The sequence below is a fragment of the Mya arenaria genome, chromosome 15, assembly GCF_026914265.1.
Source record: "Mya arenaria isolate MELC-2E11 chromosome 15, ASM2691426v1".
In the NCBI taxonomy this organism is placed as follows: Eukaryota; Metazoa; Mollusca; class Bivalvia; order Myida; family Myidae; genus Mya; species Mya arenaria.
Genome location: NC_069136.1, coordinates 471,781 through 488,314, shown reverse-complemented (window position 1 = coordinate 488,314; position 16,534 = coordinate 471,781). Strand labels below are relative to the sequence as shown.

The 16,534-nt window shown below is 33.4% G+C and overlaps 2 protein-coding genes across 3 annotated transcripts; one reads left to right on the top strand and one right to left on the bottom strand.

The window, feature by feature from the left end:
* The first annotated feature begins 93 nt into the window (after window positions 1–93).
* Window positions 94–6,959, top strand: LOC128219959 (uncharacterized). The gene is made up of 4 exons (XM_052928173.1): window positions 94–251; window positions 1,712–2,126; window positions 2,722–2,874; window positions 3,556–6,959. The coding sequence occupies exons 1-4, from the start codon at window positions 120–122 to the stop codon at window positions 4,116–4,118; spliced, it is 1,263 nt and encodes a 420-aa protein (XP_052784133.1). The 5' UTR covers window positions 94–119; the 3' UTR covers window positions 4,119–6,959.
* A 575-nt stretch (window positions 6,960–7,534) lies between these two features.
* LOC128219960 (tumor necrosis factor receptor superfamily member 16-like) lies at window positions 7,535–14,524 on the bottom strand. Of its 2 annotated transcripts, none has more exons than XM_052928174.1 (4): window positions 14,283–14,524; window positions 9,549–9,963; window positions 8,852–9,004; window positions 7,535–8,267 (listed from the first exon to the last, which is right to left on the bottom strand). In XM_052928174.1, the coding sequence occupies exons 1-4, from the start codon at window positions 14,415–14,417 to the stop codon at window positions 8,023–8,025; spliced, it is 948 nt and encodes a 315-aa protein (XP_052784134.1). In that variant the 5' UTR covers window positions 14,418–14,524; the 3' UTR covers window positions 7,535–8,022. The 2 variants fall into 2 exon arrangements, with proteins under 2 accessions (XP_052784134.1, XP_052784135.1); XM_052928175.1 differs by lacking the exon at window positions 14,283–14,524 and adding an exon at window positions 12,076–12,219.
* Window positions 14,525–16,534: the final 2,010 nt, after the last annotated feature.

Genomic DNA, 16,534 nt, shown 5'->3' with positions numbered 1-16,534 from the left:
AACGCAAAGCATACTTTAGGTTCAAATTTCAGTTATTTATATGCAAATACAATGAACAGAGTATTTATTGCGTGCTATACCATGCTATATTTAGAACTCGATCACATTTGATAAAGAACATGGAGCGAAACACTCGGTTTGATTTTAGGATTTTTAATCGCTTGAATACATTTAAATACCAGTTTCTGTCTTCCAAATTTATATTAATAATCATTTTTAATATACACTTTGGCGCTGAAGGATTTCAACCGGTAGGACATTTATTCATTATTTTAAATAAGTTTCGTTAATTATTCTAACCAGTATTTCAAATCGAAAGTTGAATCAGGTAAGTCTAGTTTCTACTTTTACTTCCTATTTCTATTTTTTTTTAATGAGAAATAACACATACCAAACCATTTCTATAACAGCTCATTGAAATTTACAACGCATACAACTTTTATAGATTTATAAAGTAGGACTCTTCCTGGTTTTAGGTTGTTCAGTTATCATTAAACAAAACTATGAGGGCCACGGTGGCGCTTAATTATTCTTAAAGCTGTAATCTCACAGATTGAAAGTTTTGACAACATTTTTTTTATTTTTTGTCTTGGAAGGAGCCAATTTATACAAAAATGCATGTAAACCAGTCATGAAAAATCTGCCGACGAAAATTAGATCGCGGATTTTAATATTTAAATTTAAAAAAAAGATGTTTTTATGCATTTTTCTTAAACCGTGGATAAAGCTTTTAGCCACAAAACATTAATTTTCGATCTGATCTTTTATCAGTAGTCTTTTATCACTGGTTAGCAGATATATACGCAAAAGAATGCTCATTCCAAGACAAAGAATATAAAAGTTGAAAAAACGGTAAGTCTGTGAGAGTGCAGCTTTAAGTGTTACATCCGACCAAAGCACCTTCGATAGTTATCTACTTTGTTTAACAAGAGAATATATTGAATCCAAGTTCACGTGCATTTGTTTGTCCACGGTTATCATGTCATCAAATAATCACCCCTTGGCTTATTTGTTATAAATATTTATATGTAGCGGTTTGGTGACATGTCAATGAATGCCACTTGTTAAAATTGTGCGATTTTTTTAAATACTCGAGTATACAGTGTGTAATAATTTTGAAACCAGTATTATGCTTTAATTGAGAGATCAAGAGAACGGTCCCCTTGTGGAAATCGAACCCATAACCTTTGTTTTGTGCTAGCGGAACCGTATGCCATTAACCCAACCCAATCCCAACTGTTCAGTTGATCCATTAGCGCCATTGCAAAAATGCTATCATATTATTGGTCAGTTGGATTGACTACTGGTGATTTGTTACAATGTTTGTTAACTACATGTATTTGACGATTTGTTTAACTTCTTTTTGATGAATACCATGCGTAAATGTTTAAAAATATGTAAGACACTCGGAAGAGCTTTATGTTTTAATTCCCACTGATCACATTAATTTTATTCTAATTTGGGACACTTTAACATACTTACAAAGGCGTGTTATTATTAAATGAAAGTAGTTTTTATGAGTCGACCTCATATCATACATCATCGGCCAGGTTGAACTACCCAAACAAATCATACCCTTAACAATCTCATACAATTTCAGTATGTATAAACGACAAGTTTCCCATATCTGTCAAGATAAACGTGTATATTCGCCCATCGATTTGCACGACATGAATAATACAACTATGTGTACATGTTTGAATTATTTCAGAACTACCACCGGGCAAAGCTAACAGCTGTGGAATGTCCCGTAGGATACTACATCAAGAATATTGAACACAGCGCACGATGTTTGCCATGTAAGCTATGTCCAAAAGGTTTCCAGGTCAATAAGTGGTGTAATGTGACCAACGAAACTGAGTGCACATCGTGTCCTAAAGGCACATTTAACGACGTCCGAGGTGGATCTTGTCAACCCTGTTCCACCTGCAAAGTGGGTGAGTTCATTAAAAGAAAATGTTTGCCAGAGAAAGATACGAAATGTCGAAGATGTCAAAAGGGAAAGTATTCAGTGAATGGACAAGGGCACGCATGTCGGCCCTGCACTGGGTGTCTGGAATCCAACAGAGAAGAGATGTTCCCATGTAAGCCTGAACACGACAGAGTCTGTGGACAGTGTAAACACGGTAAGTAGAATTTATATTGCTTCGTTGCACCGCAAGTTCAATAACGAGCGGCACAATCATGTACTGCATACCCTAAAACATATTTCTTGTAGTGTATTAACCAATTTAGGTCTTTCTGCATCCTTGTATGGCCAAATTATGTATAAATAAGAAACAAATAGAATGGTACATTTTCATAATTATCGGTTTGATATTGCTCAACATGTACATATGTAGATAAACAGCTATCATATAAGTTGCTTTGACATTCTTATTTAGATACTGTATATTTATTACCTTATAATGCTTCCCTTAACATGTCATTGTGTTTGTGTTTGAGTCGTAGGCCTTTGTAATCAATGAACCAAATGACCCCTAACGGGAGGGATGGGGGTCAACCGCTGTACCCTCAAAAATTGGTAGCAATAACTTGCATAGAGCTCACTTAATTACCCTATTTTACTTATATAAAAAGTCATTTGTTTATTATTGTTGGTTTTGGAGGGGTGGGTGGATATTCCCCATATCGAATGTAAAGCCTATTTGTTTTAGTTTACTTCCAATTCTAGCTCTGTACTTGGTAAATTATGTATAAATGATGTAAACATAATTTTAGGGCACTTTTCCGAACTGGGAGGACGATGCTTGCCGTGCTCCTTTTGTGGGTACATGTCCCAAAAAAGGTTCGTTATTGATTGTGCCAGACAAAATGGCGTACATGACCCAAACTTGTGTTGGCCAGATACGGGAATACGACTTCTTCAAGCAGGTAAATAAATTCAACCATTGGCTGTATTAATGTGTAAATATGTAATTACTGATTTTTTTTGTTAAAGTTGAAACATGTTGAAGAGATAACAATCGCCTTGTTCCTTAATAAGTATTAAAACAAACATGCATAATTATACTCAAATTCAATACTACTAAATTACATAATGAGATGATGTTGATACTTGAATGTTACTTAAATGTTTAAATCGGCATGATTTCTTTCTGGGAGATTATTACACATTTTAGTATAACAATATACAAAAATCTTTATTTGAAGTAGGGTTTACGCTTAAGGAAACATTAGCTCAATGAGCTATTTTCCAAAACAATAAGCAATTTTCCGATTAATTTAAAAGTGGCTGTGCTTAGAATAAAACATTTCTTACTTCCTTTTAAACGTCATCTAATCATTTAGTCATTTTTATTTCGAGCTTGTTATCAATAAGAAGCGATAATTCATAGATATATTATTAAAAAAATGTGCCGAATTGAAGCTAAATGACATGCAACCGGTAATAACGTCTTTCTAATGATTAATTTTCTTTCTAACACTGTCTGCCGTTACGTCCATTCCTCATATGAAAACGGGCTAAAATGCCAGAAACAGTAAAGCTATATATTGTTTAAATGAATGTTTCGAACAATCAACAAACCATAAAATATTATCATTTTTTTTCAGATTCAAAGGGACCAACTACAGTTGTTTCTAATGAAATAGTACTTGGTTACCACAATGACAACGTGATGCTTGTGTTTATAGTTTGTGTTTTTGTTATCTGTTGGATTGTTCTAGTTTTCACCGGTGCATGGGCTATGCGTTTGCCGAGATTTCAAAACAAATTTAAACTATGTTTGAATCATGAAGACTCTTCCGCAACACAATCCAAAATACCCACTCGAGACATGAATCTTTCGTTGTGTACGGAACACCCGGAAACGTTAACTGAACAAATACTCAGTGGAACACAAAACGGAACAGTGCCAAACATTATTGAATGTAGCAGGTTAAGCATCACAACTGATTCTGATAAATCTGGATCAACAATGAAAGCTTGTACAAATGAGCTAATCTCATATCAAAAGAAAGGAGCAAATGCGCTAAATCCAACAATTCAAAGCAAGATAGGAGAAACAAATGTTGAGCCGAGGAGAAGAGCACATACCTGGCACGGGGACCAACCAACGAGATGTTATATTGCGAAAATAATAAAGAACAAAGGCGAGATCTTCAAATCAATGTAGAAGTATTTGCAGCAAATACTTTCTTGAACAGGCATCACTTGGCGAGTTGTTATATTGCGATACAAATACGTTGACATATTTGATTCACATACACAATACAATTCTCCAAAATTAGATGCGAGAAATGTGCTTCAAATACGGAAAACGGGGATCAGTTTATTAACTCTATAATTGCGATGAATGTTTTTTATGACCACATAGAAATCTTTCCTTCAAACTCATACTAGAAAGAGATCATTCAGGAGGGAGAATATACCAACATACTGAAAAACAACCAGTTCTGGATTGATTTAGACTGTTAACTGACTGCAATGGTAAATCACATTTTAGTAACGGCCTAAGCGGTATTCTTTTTTCTAGAAGCACTTAGTTATACGTGAAGATGCCAACATTAGAAACACCATATACTGTAGGTTAAGCTCGGCATTAGTTACCAACGACTTTCAGCTTCGTCCCGTTTCAAATTAAGATTTTCTTAAACTATCCGGACAATACTTCTGTTTCTGTTCTGTATAAAACATAGGTCAAGTTCGACTTTAATAACCAACCACTATTTTTGTCTACAGAGCTATTGCTCCCTTGCCCAAAATCCACAAAAGCCAACGCTTACTGTGGTCGAAATTAATAATTAAAGTTCTTCCTGTATACCATGGATAACTCTTATAATTGATCTCTAAATATTACAAGTATTAGTAATCGTCAGCCTTTTCCCATCAGTTGTTGTTTACTGTTTTGCTAATGGTTCTCATTATGATTTGTCGAAACGAACGCGCTTAGGGAGCACAACGCTCATTTTAACCTTTCCTAATCGAATCGTCGAAGAAGTTTATTCTGGCAACCTATTTTTTTTATTTTGGTTCTGGTTTTTCGGCTATTACCCAGTCGCCTTATGGAGCAACTGTGAATTCTTTGTAGCTCTGTTCAGCTTGCCTTAGCATTTATTTATATTGAAAAATGTAATATTATATATATATTATTTTATGAGAAAACATTTCGGATTGTGAAAACCAGTGTCGGAATTGAATGATAGCGATTATATTAGTAAATATCTAGCCTTACTGTTAAACATCCACCTGAGCGGGCATCTGTAATTTATACCTTTCGCCCGATAGTCCGCGAGGGCGGGTATTCTGGCGTTTCAATTTCCCGCAATGATGACTGCGCGCATTCTCGTTGTCAGTGTGAATGTAAAGTTAGTGTGGTATAGTGGCTGGTTATTGATTTAAATAAAAAATAGCAAAAATCGTATTTATTACGATATCGTCGCGAATTTAAAGGTGAGGAAAGATGAAAACAATTCCTAGTAATGGCAGAAAATTATTTATAGGCTGATGAGTGGACGGAAGACGAATTCATCGATACTTTTAGCGATCTCGATTTGAAGCAGTTTAATGAAAATAATCGACGAAGAATTGAAATGTTTTGTAAGACCTAAAAGCCAAACATGACACAGATGCAGGTGACGTGACCTTTTTGAAGACTGCAATACAATGAAAACTACAGTGACAAGCACATGAGTAAAACATTCAAATGTAAACCCTGTATAGAGAGGCATACGACATATTAACACCACATATACCACATATGTCGTACCTGAATAATTTGTGTGGAGCTATATCATGCAAATTGTGTGAAAGGCATTTTTTTATTATTCCGAAAACAGAATAACATAATAACATTTATTTCAGACCCACTCCCCTGTATAAGTACATGTATTAATCCCAAAATCTCTTCACAAATTGTTCTACCACTATTTTGTTACAGAACTATATAATTTTTCTAATTTCTTAAATATGAAAAACTAAAATAAGATTTTTGTTTTTCGTTTTGTTTTGAAACATTTTTTTATTTGCGGATTAATGAACCCTTTGAACTTGTACACAGGTAGTAGTCGACCTGACGGCAAATATTGCCCGGAAGGTTTACACTGTCTTCGTGGTTACTTCCTACACGAGCCTAATGCTAGCCCACTTTCTATCAACATAACATAACATAACATAACATAACATAACATAACACAACATGCAGTTTATTCTGATGTAAGCATGTACAGCATATTATCAATTACACAGTACATTCGAACATACATGCATGTAAATGGAATATACTTATATAATAACTTTAATAATGAAAAAAACAAAACAGAAAGCAAATAATAAGTGAATTTTGACCTGATAAACACCTCTAATGTTTTTTTTTAAATAGTATATATGTACTGATTTGTTTGTGTAGTTTTGTGCTGTTGTCCCATGTGTCTGGTTTGTGATTGTTTGTTTTTGTATTCTATGTCGGGCGTTTACCCTGTGCCATTAAACGGGGTTTATGTTTTCCCAAGTTAATGTGTACTTTGATAAGATTTACCATTTGCGTTTTACTTTATTCGGGATTTTTTGGGATAAGAGTGAGGTTGTGCACACAAACTGGTTTAAACCCCCAGTAAAATTACATTTTACTGACCGTTCCAAGGTTGTACCTAACAATCCTTGATAAACATACCTAGTTTTTTATATATATAGTATGTATGCACTGTGCCTCTTGTGGAGTTTTGTGCTGTTTTTCCATGTTTCATGTTTGTGATTTTATGTTCTATGTCTTTGGTGTTAACCCAGTGCCTTTAAACCGAGTTTATGTTTAAACGTTTTGCTACTGAGCTTGTTTCTGTTTCTTTTCGCATTAATACTGAGAGTAATGTCACACAGGAATGTCGAGTGCAGAGTTCTTACTTCGTTTACCTTTAGCCAGTAAGTTGCTATTTTGTGTAGTAAGTGTTTTTGTTGTATTAACCATGTTTAAAAATTTGGACATATTCGGTCTTACCCTATTATAAAAAGGAATATATTGTTTCACGTAATTCCCTATATGTTAATCAAATAAGAACGACAGACACGTACATAATTGTGAAACGCAGTATACTAACCGCAACGGTAACCCAAAGGGTATAGTGAAGACAATTGCGGAAGCAACATCAATACGAATGACAGCAATGTGATAGTATTGAATTTTATAAAGATAACAAAATGGTGTAGTTTCTACACAATAGTTAATTCAATATATAATGCAAAAGAAGACATACAGGCGATAAAATAAACAGAGTAAGTACAATATAGAAACATATCAATAAGTCAGTAAGTTATATATGGGTTTCTATGGGTATTATCTTAAGGTCAGTTAAACTTAAAATGAGCACATTATCAAGTTGTGTTAGTAAGCTGAACGTTATACAAGTTGAAGTGTTACATATAATGAAGCGTTTAACAGCTCCGTTGCATCTAGCAATACTAATAAAAAAACTAAAAGACAAATATGCATGAAGGCAGATACCTGGTTATACAATGTAAGTATATCGTGGTATGGTGGACAAAAACAATCAAGTAATTCATCACATTGATAAGATGGGTTGTTTACTATGATGTTAGAAAATAGAATACCGACTATGCCGTCACTAAGAACATTACAAGTGAGACAATTACAGTGAGACATTTACGATTGTAGTCAATGAACGGTCGCAATGAAACCAAATGTGTGGGTGTATTTCTTTCGGAGAATCTTCTTTCAAATATGTATTTTAATAAAAAATATGTCTACGTTTTTTTATTTAAATAAATCATCTAAGTATCAATCCGGTTTATACATAAACTATTTTACATGGATATTAGGATCTCTCCTTCGTACTCCATTCGTTTTGTAATATAACAACTAGTCGAGTGACTCCCCGACCAAGTATGTGATCTTCTCCTTGGTTCTGGATTGTTTTCTCCCATCTTGCTTTGAAACGTTCGACTCAGTACGTGGGCTCAATTCGTTCGATTTAGTTGTGGCTCATTTTTACAATAATTAATAGTTGATCTAAATGTATCGATACCAGACGTGACGCTATAGCTGTTGTATTCACCTCACAAATCCACTACGGATTCGTGTTTTGTCCAGTATTTTGCAAAAACGGTGTGAAAAAAGTAGCATCGCCTGAATTTATCAAAGTTCGTTTTAGCTTATACCGACATCTAACACGATGCATGGCCCACAAAAGTGTGAAAATCAGAAGAATCGAACCGACTGCAAAAATGCAAACACCAAATACAATCAGCGCATTTTCGTTGTGGTATCCACGTTCAGCTTGATTAGAAAAAGTTGTAATTGGTGCGATCGAATCTGAAAGAAAATATAGAGTGCGTCTTTTTTATTTCATTGAAAACAAATAGTATAATGTTAGATGTTTCAGTCATCTTTAATAAAGTGATATTATTCTAATATAATTTTACTTTTTGTGACAATTCAATCCATTCCTTTGATGTAAAAACGACGGTAAAGTAACACACTGCTTTAAAGAAAATAAATAATGACGCTATTTCCGGTATAACGTAATGTAGCTACAGTTTGGTATAGTGTCCAATATCATATCAATTAAAAAACAAGCATGACATAAAATAATTTAAATATATTTCACGTTTGGAATGAAATAGTTAATATTTCATTCGTGGCACATCTAGGTGTGATTTTTGGTGCTCTCTAAGTACTATGAAGCGCGATCTTACACTGAAATAAACAACTATCTCCTATCTAATTTTGTTAAATATTTTAAGCAGTACTGAATGTAAATATACTTTTGCACAAAACTCTTAATCAATGAAATATTCGATCATTATCTCTTGCATAATGTTATGTGGTATCGACAGTATAAAGGTAATTGAATTATTTCCTTCAAAGAAGTACAGCCAACTTTTCAGTTTATTTACCTGTATAAGGGAGTCGTATTCTCGGATCTGGCCAACACAGGTTAGGGTATTCTAAGCCCTTCTGCTTGGCACAATCTGGGACGAACTTTTGTTTGGACGTATATCCACAATAGGAGCATGGCAGGCACCGCCCTCCCAGTTCGGAAAAGTGACCTTAATTACATTTTAATAATACAAATTTTTCTATAGGAGCGGGGTCAGCTACTGATTTAACCAAACACTATTGGCTTTACGCTATATAAGAGAAATCTCCCCAAGAAATAGCCATAATTTGCTAACATAAGTCTACATTGTGCTTTTTTGTTTAAATCTGCAAATTATTTAATCAATATTCTATTAAAAAATAAATTTAATCAGCTGGGATCCCCGAGAGGACACATGGTTAAAAAACTGTACAAGGCCTACAACACAGACACAATGACACCTAAGAGAACATAATAAATATATACATATATACTACATCTTAACAACATAGGATAAATGTGATGTATATTTGGCATCTGTCAACAGACACCCACTTGATAGACCAGTCAAACGATATTGATGTACAAGTGAGGTTTTATTTGTTTGTTGTTTTCAAATGTTTACACTATAAAACATAGCAATATTTATGTTTAGTATATGTAACGGAAGTGCAAATGTTTGCTAGTAATCTACTTCGACACTGTCGGAACAAAGCCATATGAATACTACTTACCAAGTTTACACTGTCCACAGACTCTGTCGTGTTCAGACTTACATGGAAACATCTCTTCTCTGTTGGATTCCAGACACCCAGTGCAGGGCCGACATGCGAACCCTTGTCCATTCACTGAATACTTTCCTTTAGGACATCTTCGACATTTCGTATCTTTTTCTGGCAAACATTTTCTTCTTATGAATTCGCCAACTTTGCAGGTGGAACAGGGTTGGCACGCACCTCCTGTGGCATCATTAAATGTGCCTATAGGACATGGTTCGCACTCAGTATTTTTCGTACCATTACACCACTTATTGACCTGGAAACCTCTTGGACATAGCTCACATGGTAAACACCCTTCGCGTTGTTCAATATTCTTTATGAAGTAGCCTACGGGACAGTCTCCAGCTGGAGTCTTTCTCAGGTGGTAGCTCTACAACATTACAAGCATATATGCATACATTACACATTAAAACCCTTCATTTTAAGGAAATCAATGGGAATATTGAAAAGAACGTTAATCTTGACAATCATAAGGTAATGTCTCGTATGTTCGCAGCGAAACATGATTGCAAAGGAGGTTCCTTTTTGAGGTTGAGCCCATCTGATCTTACAGGATGATATAAGGTCGACTCATAGAAAATACTTTCATTTAATTTGAACAAAAACTTCAGAAAAATGGCAATGTATTATAATTTGGAAATTTAAAAGGTATCTCTGTTTAATAAACACAAATAAACACAAACAAATGTCAACACATGAAACAAGGAAAACAAATCACTTTTCAGCAAGCACTGTAACAAAACAAGAGATCAGTCATCAGTTGGTAATCACATTGAATCATTACAGGAAGTTAATTGTTTTCAATTGGTGCGTGTTGGTCAACTAAACAGTGGGAGCGAGTTTTGTCTAATGGCTTATTGCCCCGCTGCTAACATAGTAGGGTTCCAACCAGAAGAGCGTTATCTTGTTCTCTCAAATATGACACGATACTAGATTCTATCTGATTTCCGCTGGCTTACTAATTTAGCTGAAACAATTAATTAAAGAATTAATTCACTGAAAACTCGCGTTTAGCAACATTGACAAGTTTCATTTAATGAGCCCGAACCGGCCTGAAATAAAGGTTCATAACTGTTTAACCAATAGAGGGATTTAACATTCACGTGATAGCCATGAACAAACAGATGCACGTGCACTTGCATTTACGTAATAGATACGTACGATTATTACTTTACTTCGCCTCGGACAAAACTACGTCTGTAAGAGGACACTTATGAAGAAAAAACGAGTAAATGTATCTGACTTATACGACGATAAGTGTATTGCATATATTAGTGAGCTTATAGATGCACATATAAATAAATAAATAAGTATAATAAATAAATAAATGAATAAATAAATAAATAAATAAATAAATAAATAAATAAATAAATAAATAAATAAATAAATAAGCATAATAAATATATAAATAAATAAATAAATAAATAAATAAATAAATAAATAAATAAATAAATAAATAAATAAATAAATAAATAAATAAATAAATAAGAAAAATAATAGAAAATTATAGAAAAAACACCCTGCGCGAGGGTCGGGATGAGCCTATCTTACACGAGCGGCTATGGTAGATGCTTTTTCTCCCACCTCAGTTAAACAAAATAAAGTAAAAGTGTATTTTTTGCAGGAACTATTTTGTGCTTAGTGAAGAAAATTGCGTATGGATATGCGATAATTCGTGGTTGTCATGGATATGCGCGCAGTGATTCAGAATATTTTAATAGTCAAATCGGTCTTTAAATAGTTCTAAGGAGAGTGAAGCATTATTTCTTGAAAGGTGCGTTATAACTGTTTTATTGTGACATTTGAAGCGAGAAATACTTAATTAGCGTTCTAAATATTGCTACAAGACAAGATTTCCATGATGCTACAGACGACAGCCTTCAACAAGGGAGGTAATTACAATGTGGTAACCATTAAAAAGGAGTTCCATACGGGCATTTTATCTTCGCCCGTGGGCAGATAAGAATTTCTAGCATGGTTAAATTATTGGATCTATTTATCTGAGGTGGGAGAATAAATAATAATTATGGCCTTTCTGAAAACAATGTATCGGCTAGTGGGATTAATCAAAATTCTCGTGCATGGTCCGCTTACAACTGTAACAAGACACTTTTTGAATAGCTCAGCTCGGGGTATAGTCGTAGATTAGATCATTTTGTTAAACAAAAAAAGTAAAAACCAAAGAAGGTTTTAATTTGATCCTTTTTTATGACGACTGGTCGGTTGAAGCATTTAAGAGTGATATAGCGCCACTGTGGCCCTCCTAGGTATGTACATTAATTAGTATACTACATGAAACTAGTTAAAGCTGTTTGAGTTATTAATAACGTTAAGCAGTTGTAGAGGATTTGTTATTTCTACTTTCAAGAGAAAGAAAATACAAAGTAAAAAGTAGAAATTATAATAAGTTGGTTCTTTTTCGATTTGTAATGAAGGTTAGAATGATAAAGAAAGTCATTAAAAGAAAACATTGATATCGTACCGGCTGTAGTCCTTCCACGCCAAAATTAAAATGCAAAATGATTAAACTAGTCGAATTCAGAAACTGATATTTAAATGTATTCAACGCTTTTAAAATCCTACAATTCATCAAAGTGTTTTGCTCCATATTTGTTATCAAATGTTTCCTCGTTCTATTCTTCCGTATAACAAGTCATTTATACCTTCGCCTTGAAAATACATCCATCTGTCTTTCTTTTTATTCCTTTACAGTGGTGGATCAAGGAATTGAAGTAAGAGGTGGCGTTACTTAGTGGCTCAATGCGCCACTTCCTCTGAATGAAAATCTATAGGGCTTAAAATTATTGTATGGGGTGGGGTTACTCGACGAAGAAATGATTTACAATTAATACCCGAAATGGTGCACTTATGTGATGTGATATGTAAAATTGTCAACATATTTGCATCAGCCTATATAGTGCGCGTCTAATAGATCTACCTGAAATACATATACATCTATATACTTCAAAACGTGCTGTTAGTGTATATAATCATTTTATATATGTAAAGCTTTATAGAGCATGTCAAGAGACGGAATAATAATACTCCAAAGTATGTCGTTTATGTTTGATACCTACCTATGATGAAAAAGAAGTTAAATTACTTCATTTACATAATACGTGCATATCGTATATTACCCATCTAGATAGTGTTAGATTAGATAAGATCTCAATTGTAAACAATCGTCTTCGTGAAAGATATCCTTGTTTCGAAATGACGAAGGCTTTTTGACAAACTCCATTCATCTAAGGTTACCGTAGTTGATGAAAGTCTTGTTCTCTCTGTTAAGAGCGTAGCCGGTGTAAAATTGAATTTTGACCCATTGTATATTCATTCACGGTGCCATTTTTTTCAACAATAAAGTGATCAATTTGTACTGTTGAAGTGACTCCGACTATTACTTGATGACTGTTCTTAACGTGAAAAGTTGCCCTCGTTAAAATATATCAGACTCAGTCAAAACTTTTGATCATACTTCATTAACTTTAGTTCATGTACTTGTTTGTAATCTATATCGCGCGCCAATTTTAGATCCAATTAAGACCAATGTTGAAAACATGTCTAACTGTAGTCGGGCCATTTTCCCACGTTGAAAACTGACACTGCTAGTCACATGGGCAAATAGAAAAGAACGTTTATCTTGACAATTATAAGGAAATGTTTCGTACATACACGTATGTTCGCTCGAAACTTTATATGCTTCCGAAGTAGGTTGATTGGTTCCATTTTGAGGTTGAGCCTATCTGATCTTACAGGATGATATGAGGTCGACTCATAGAAACTACTCTTAATTAATTGTAACAAAACTTTCAAATAATGGCAGTGTATTCTATTTTAGAAATTTAAAATATATCGCTGTTGCGAATTCTGATTTATAAGAAACACAAACAAATGAGAACACATGAAACAAGGAAAACATTTCAAATATTTCAGCAAGCACTGTAACAAAACAAGGGATCATTTATCAGTTGTCAATCACATTGACTAATTACAGGAATGTAATTGTTTTAAATTGCGTGTAGGTCAACTAAACAGTGGGAGTGAGCTTTGTCTAATGGCATATAGTCCCGCTTCTTAGTTGGAACCCGTTTGTTCTCTCAAAAAGGACAACATACTGGTTTCTATCTAGGATGTGATCCATATCTGAATTCATCTGTCTTACCAGTTCAGCTAAAACAATGAATTATATACTTAATTCACTGAACATTGAAACATTAACAAATTGCATTTACTGACCCCGAACCAGCCTGAAATAATGTTCATAACTGAATTATCAATAGAGAGATGTAGAAGTCACGTGATAGCCATGGACGAACAAATGCACGTAGACATAGATTCAATGGATCATTTTGCTAAACAAACAAGGTAAAACTCGAAAGAGCCTTTAATTTGTTAACTTATCGGTTGAAGCGTTTCAATGATTCAGGGCCACCATGGTCTTCTTAGTAGTCGTAATGAGTTTTATACAACCTGAAACCAGGATTAGTCATACATTTAATTCATAGAAGCTGTTTGAGTTATTAATAACATTGAGATGTTATAGATATGACTTGAGATGTGTTATGACTACTTTCAAGGGAAAGAGAATAGAAAGTGAAAAGAAGTAATAGACTTGATGAATGAAGGTTAGAATGATAACTAAACTCATTAAAATAAATAAATAAATAAATAAATACATAAATATCCTACCTGTTGTAGTCCCTCTGCGCCAAAATTAATATTAATAATGATAATATTAATAATAATATTTGAACACAGAAACCGATATTTAAATGCATTTAACGCCTTTAAAATCCTAAAATTTAACAAAATGTTTAGATTCATTTTTGTTTTCAATAATTTCCTTGCTCTAAATATAGAATGCTTACGTTTAACAAGTCATTAATACTATAGTCTTGACTACCATGATATCTGTTTATCTTTTCTGTCCATTAATACATGTTAACTGAAATTTAAACATCCTTTGCTTTGCTCCATATTCAATCCTAGTTTTAAATAGTATTGGCAATTAAGGTATATCGGTACATTTGCAAGACTATATGGTGACTGTTTATTTACAAATAATTAAGTACAAGAATCAAATACAGAATTTTGTTCTCTTCATCAACCTAAAATACGTCTTTAGAAGGCGCATTATATAGGTTGATGCCAATTTCATTTCAATGCATTATTGTGTTTAGACATGTTAATTGTGGCCAATCAGTTATAATTAAAAACGTTATTATTAAAGCTTATATTATTTTATCTGTACCAAAATCACATATGTTTTTTTTGTTTAAATCATTAAAGTCAAATGAGTTAAATAAGATAATACATAATAATAATAATGGACCAACATATTTTTGCATCAACATATACTGTGCGCGTTTAAAATTTGAAATACATATCCATTTATATATTTTAAAACTTACTGTACTAAATCATGTTATATATGTAAAGATATATAGAGCATGTCAGGACGGAATAATTATACACTGAAATATGAGCTTTATATTAGATAGCTACTTATGATAAAAAGAAGTGTTAAATCACTTCATTCATAGAATACGTGAATGTTGTGTAACCCAGCTAGATTAGGTGTACGCTTTGATATGATTCTAATTGTAAATAAGCGTCTTCGTGAAGATATCCTTGTCTCGAAATGACGAAGGCTTTTTGACAAACTCCATTCGTCTAAGGTTACCGTAGTTGATACAAGTCTTGTTCTCTCTGTTTAGAGCGTAGCTGGTGTAAAATTGAATTTTGAACCCATTGAAAATTCACACACGGGGGCATGTTTTAAGCATATAAGTGATAAATGTTTAATGTTTAAATATGACCAGGACGATTATTTGATGACTATTCCTAACGTGAAAAGTTGCCCACGTTGAAATATATCAGACTCAATCAAAAGTATGATCATACTTTATATATTTACTCTTTTCCATGTACATGTTTGTTATCTATATCGCGCATCAAAATTAGCTCTAATTAACACGTACGTGAAAACATTCCCATCTGTAGTCGGGCCGATTTTCAAAGTTGAAAACTGACACTAATAATCGCAAGAACGTTACTATACAAAACACATCTAGGTCGATAAACCTTTCTTGGACCGTATGCAATACAGTTTTCTTACTAAATTGTTGTGCTACGTATGCCTTAACGCTAACACATTGTTGCAATAAATGAAAGGAAATACCTCTATTGATACTAGTCAGATAATCATGTTGATATTAAACGTATGCTGCTACATGTGAATTAGCAATACTGTAAAATTTGGTTTGAATTTTATATTCACTTAATAGCGCTGTATTTGTTTCTTTATTGCGGAAGAGATATAAAAGATAGTTTTTAATAACGCTTTATCATACTGAAAGATCGCTGTATTTCCATGACCTCAAACATTGTTGTTGTCTTGATGTCCCTTTCAATTACTCAAACCCCGCCTTTTTCTCGAAAAGCATGTACCGTCTTTTTTTGCAAACCGGACGGTGCGTATTACAGAAGCATGTTACGATATTTTTAACATATTTTAACTTCAGTGTAAAATTTGGAATTGTTATATTTCTTTGAAAAACAAAATCTTTAAAATGGATTTTTATTTTCTTTTTAAAACGTAAGTGTCCATATTTCAATAACAGAATAAACAATTATAAAACTTTCTTCAAATGATATAAATCTGTTAAGGAAATGGTTTCATTTAAGAAAAAGGTAAATAAATAACTAAAGGTGCTTCTGTAATATGGCCCCAGTGCTGGAAAAACACGTCTTGCACCCACATGTAAGATGAGTCACGCGCAACAACGCACCACATCTTATTTCTTTTATTGTATGGTTTATGAAAAGTATAGTATGCCATTTCAATAAAACGCAATTACACACATAAGTATGCAAGACTTTTAATTAAAATTGAAAATAAATAATCGTAAAAACGCGATTTTTAGAGAAACTATTTTACG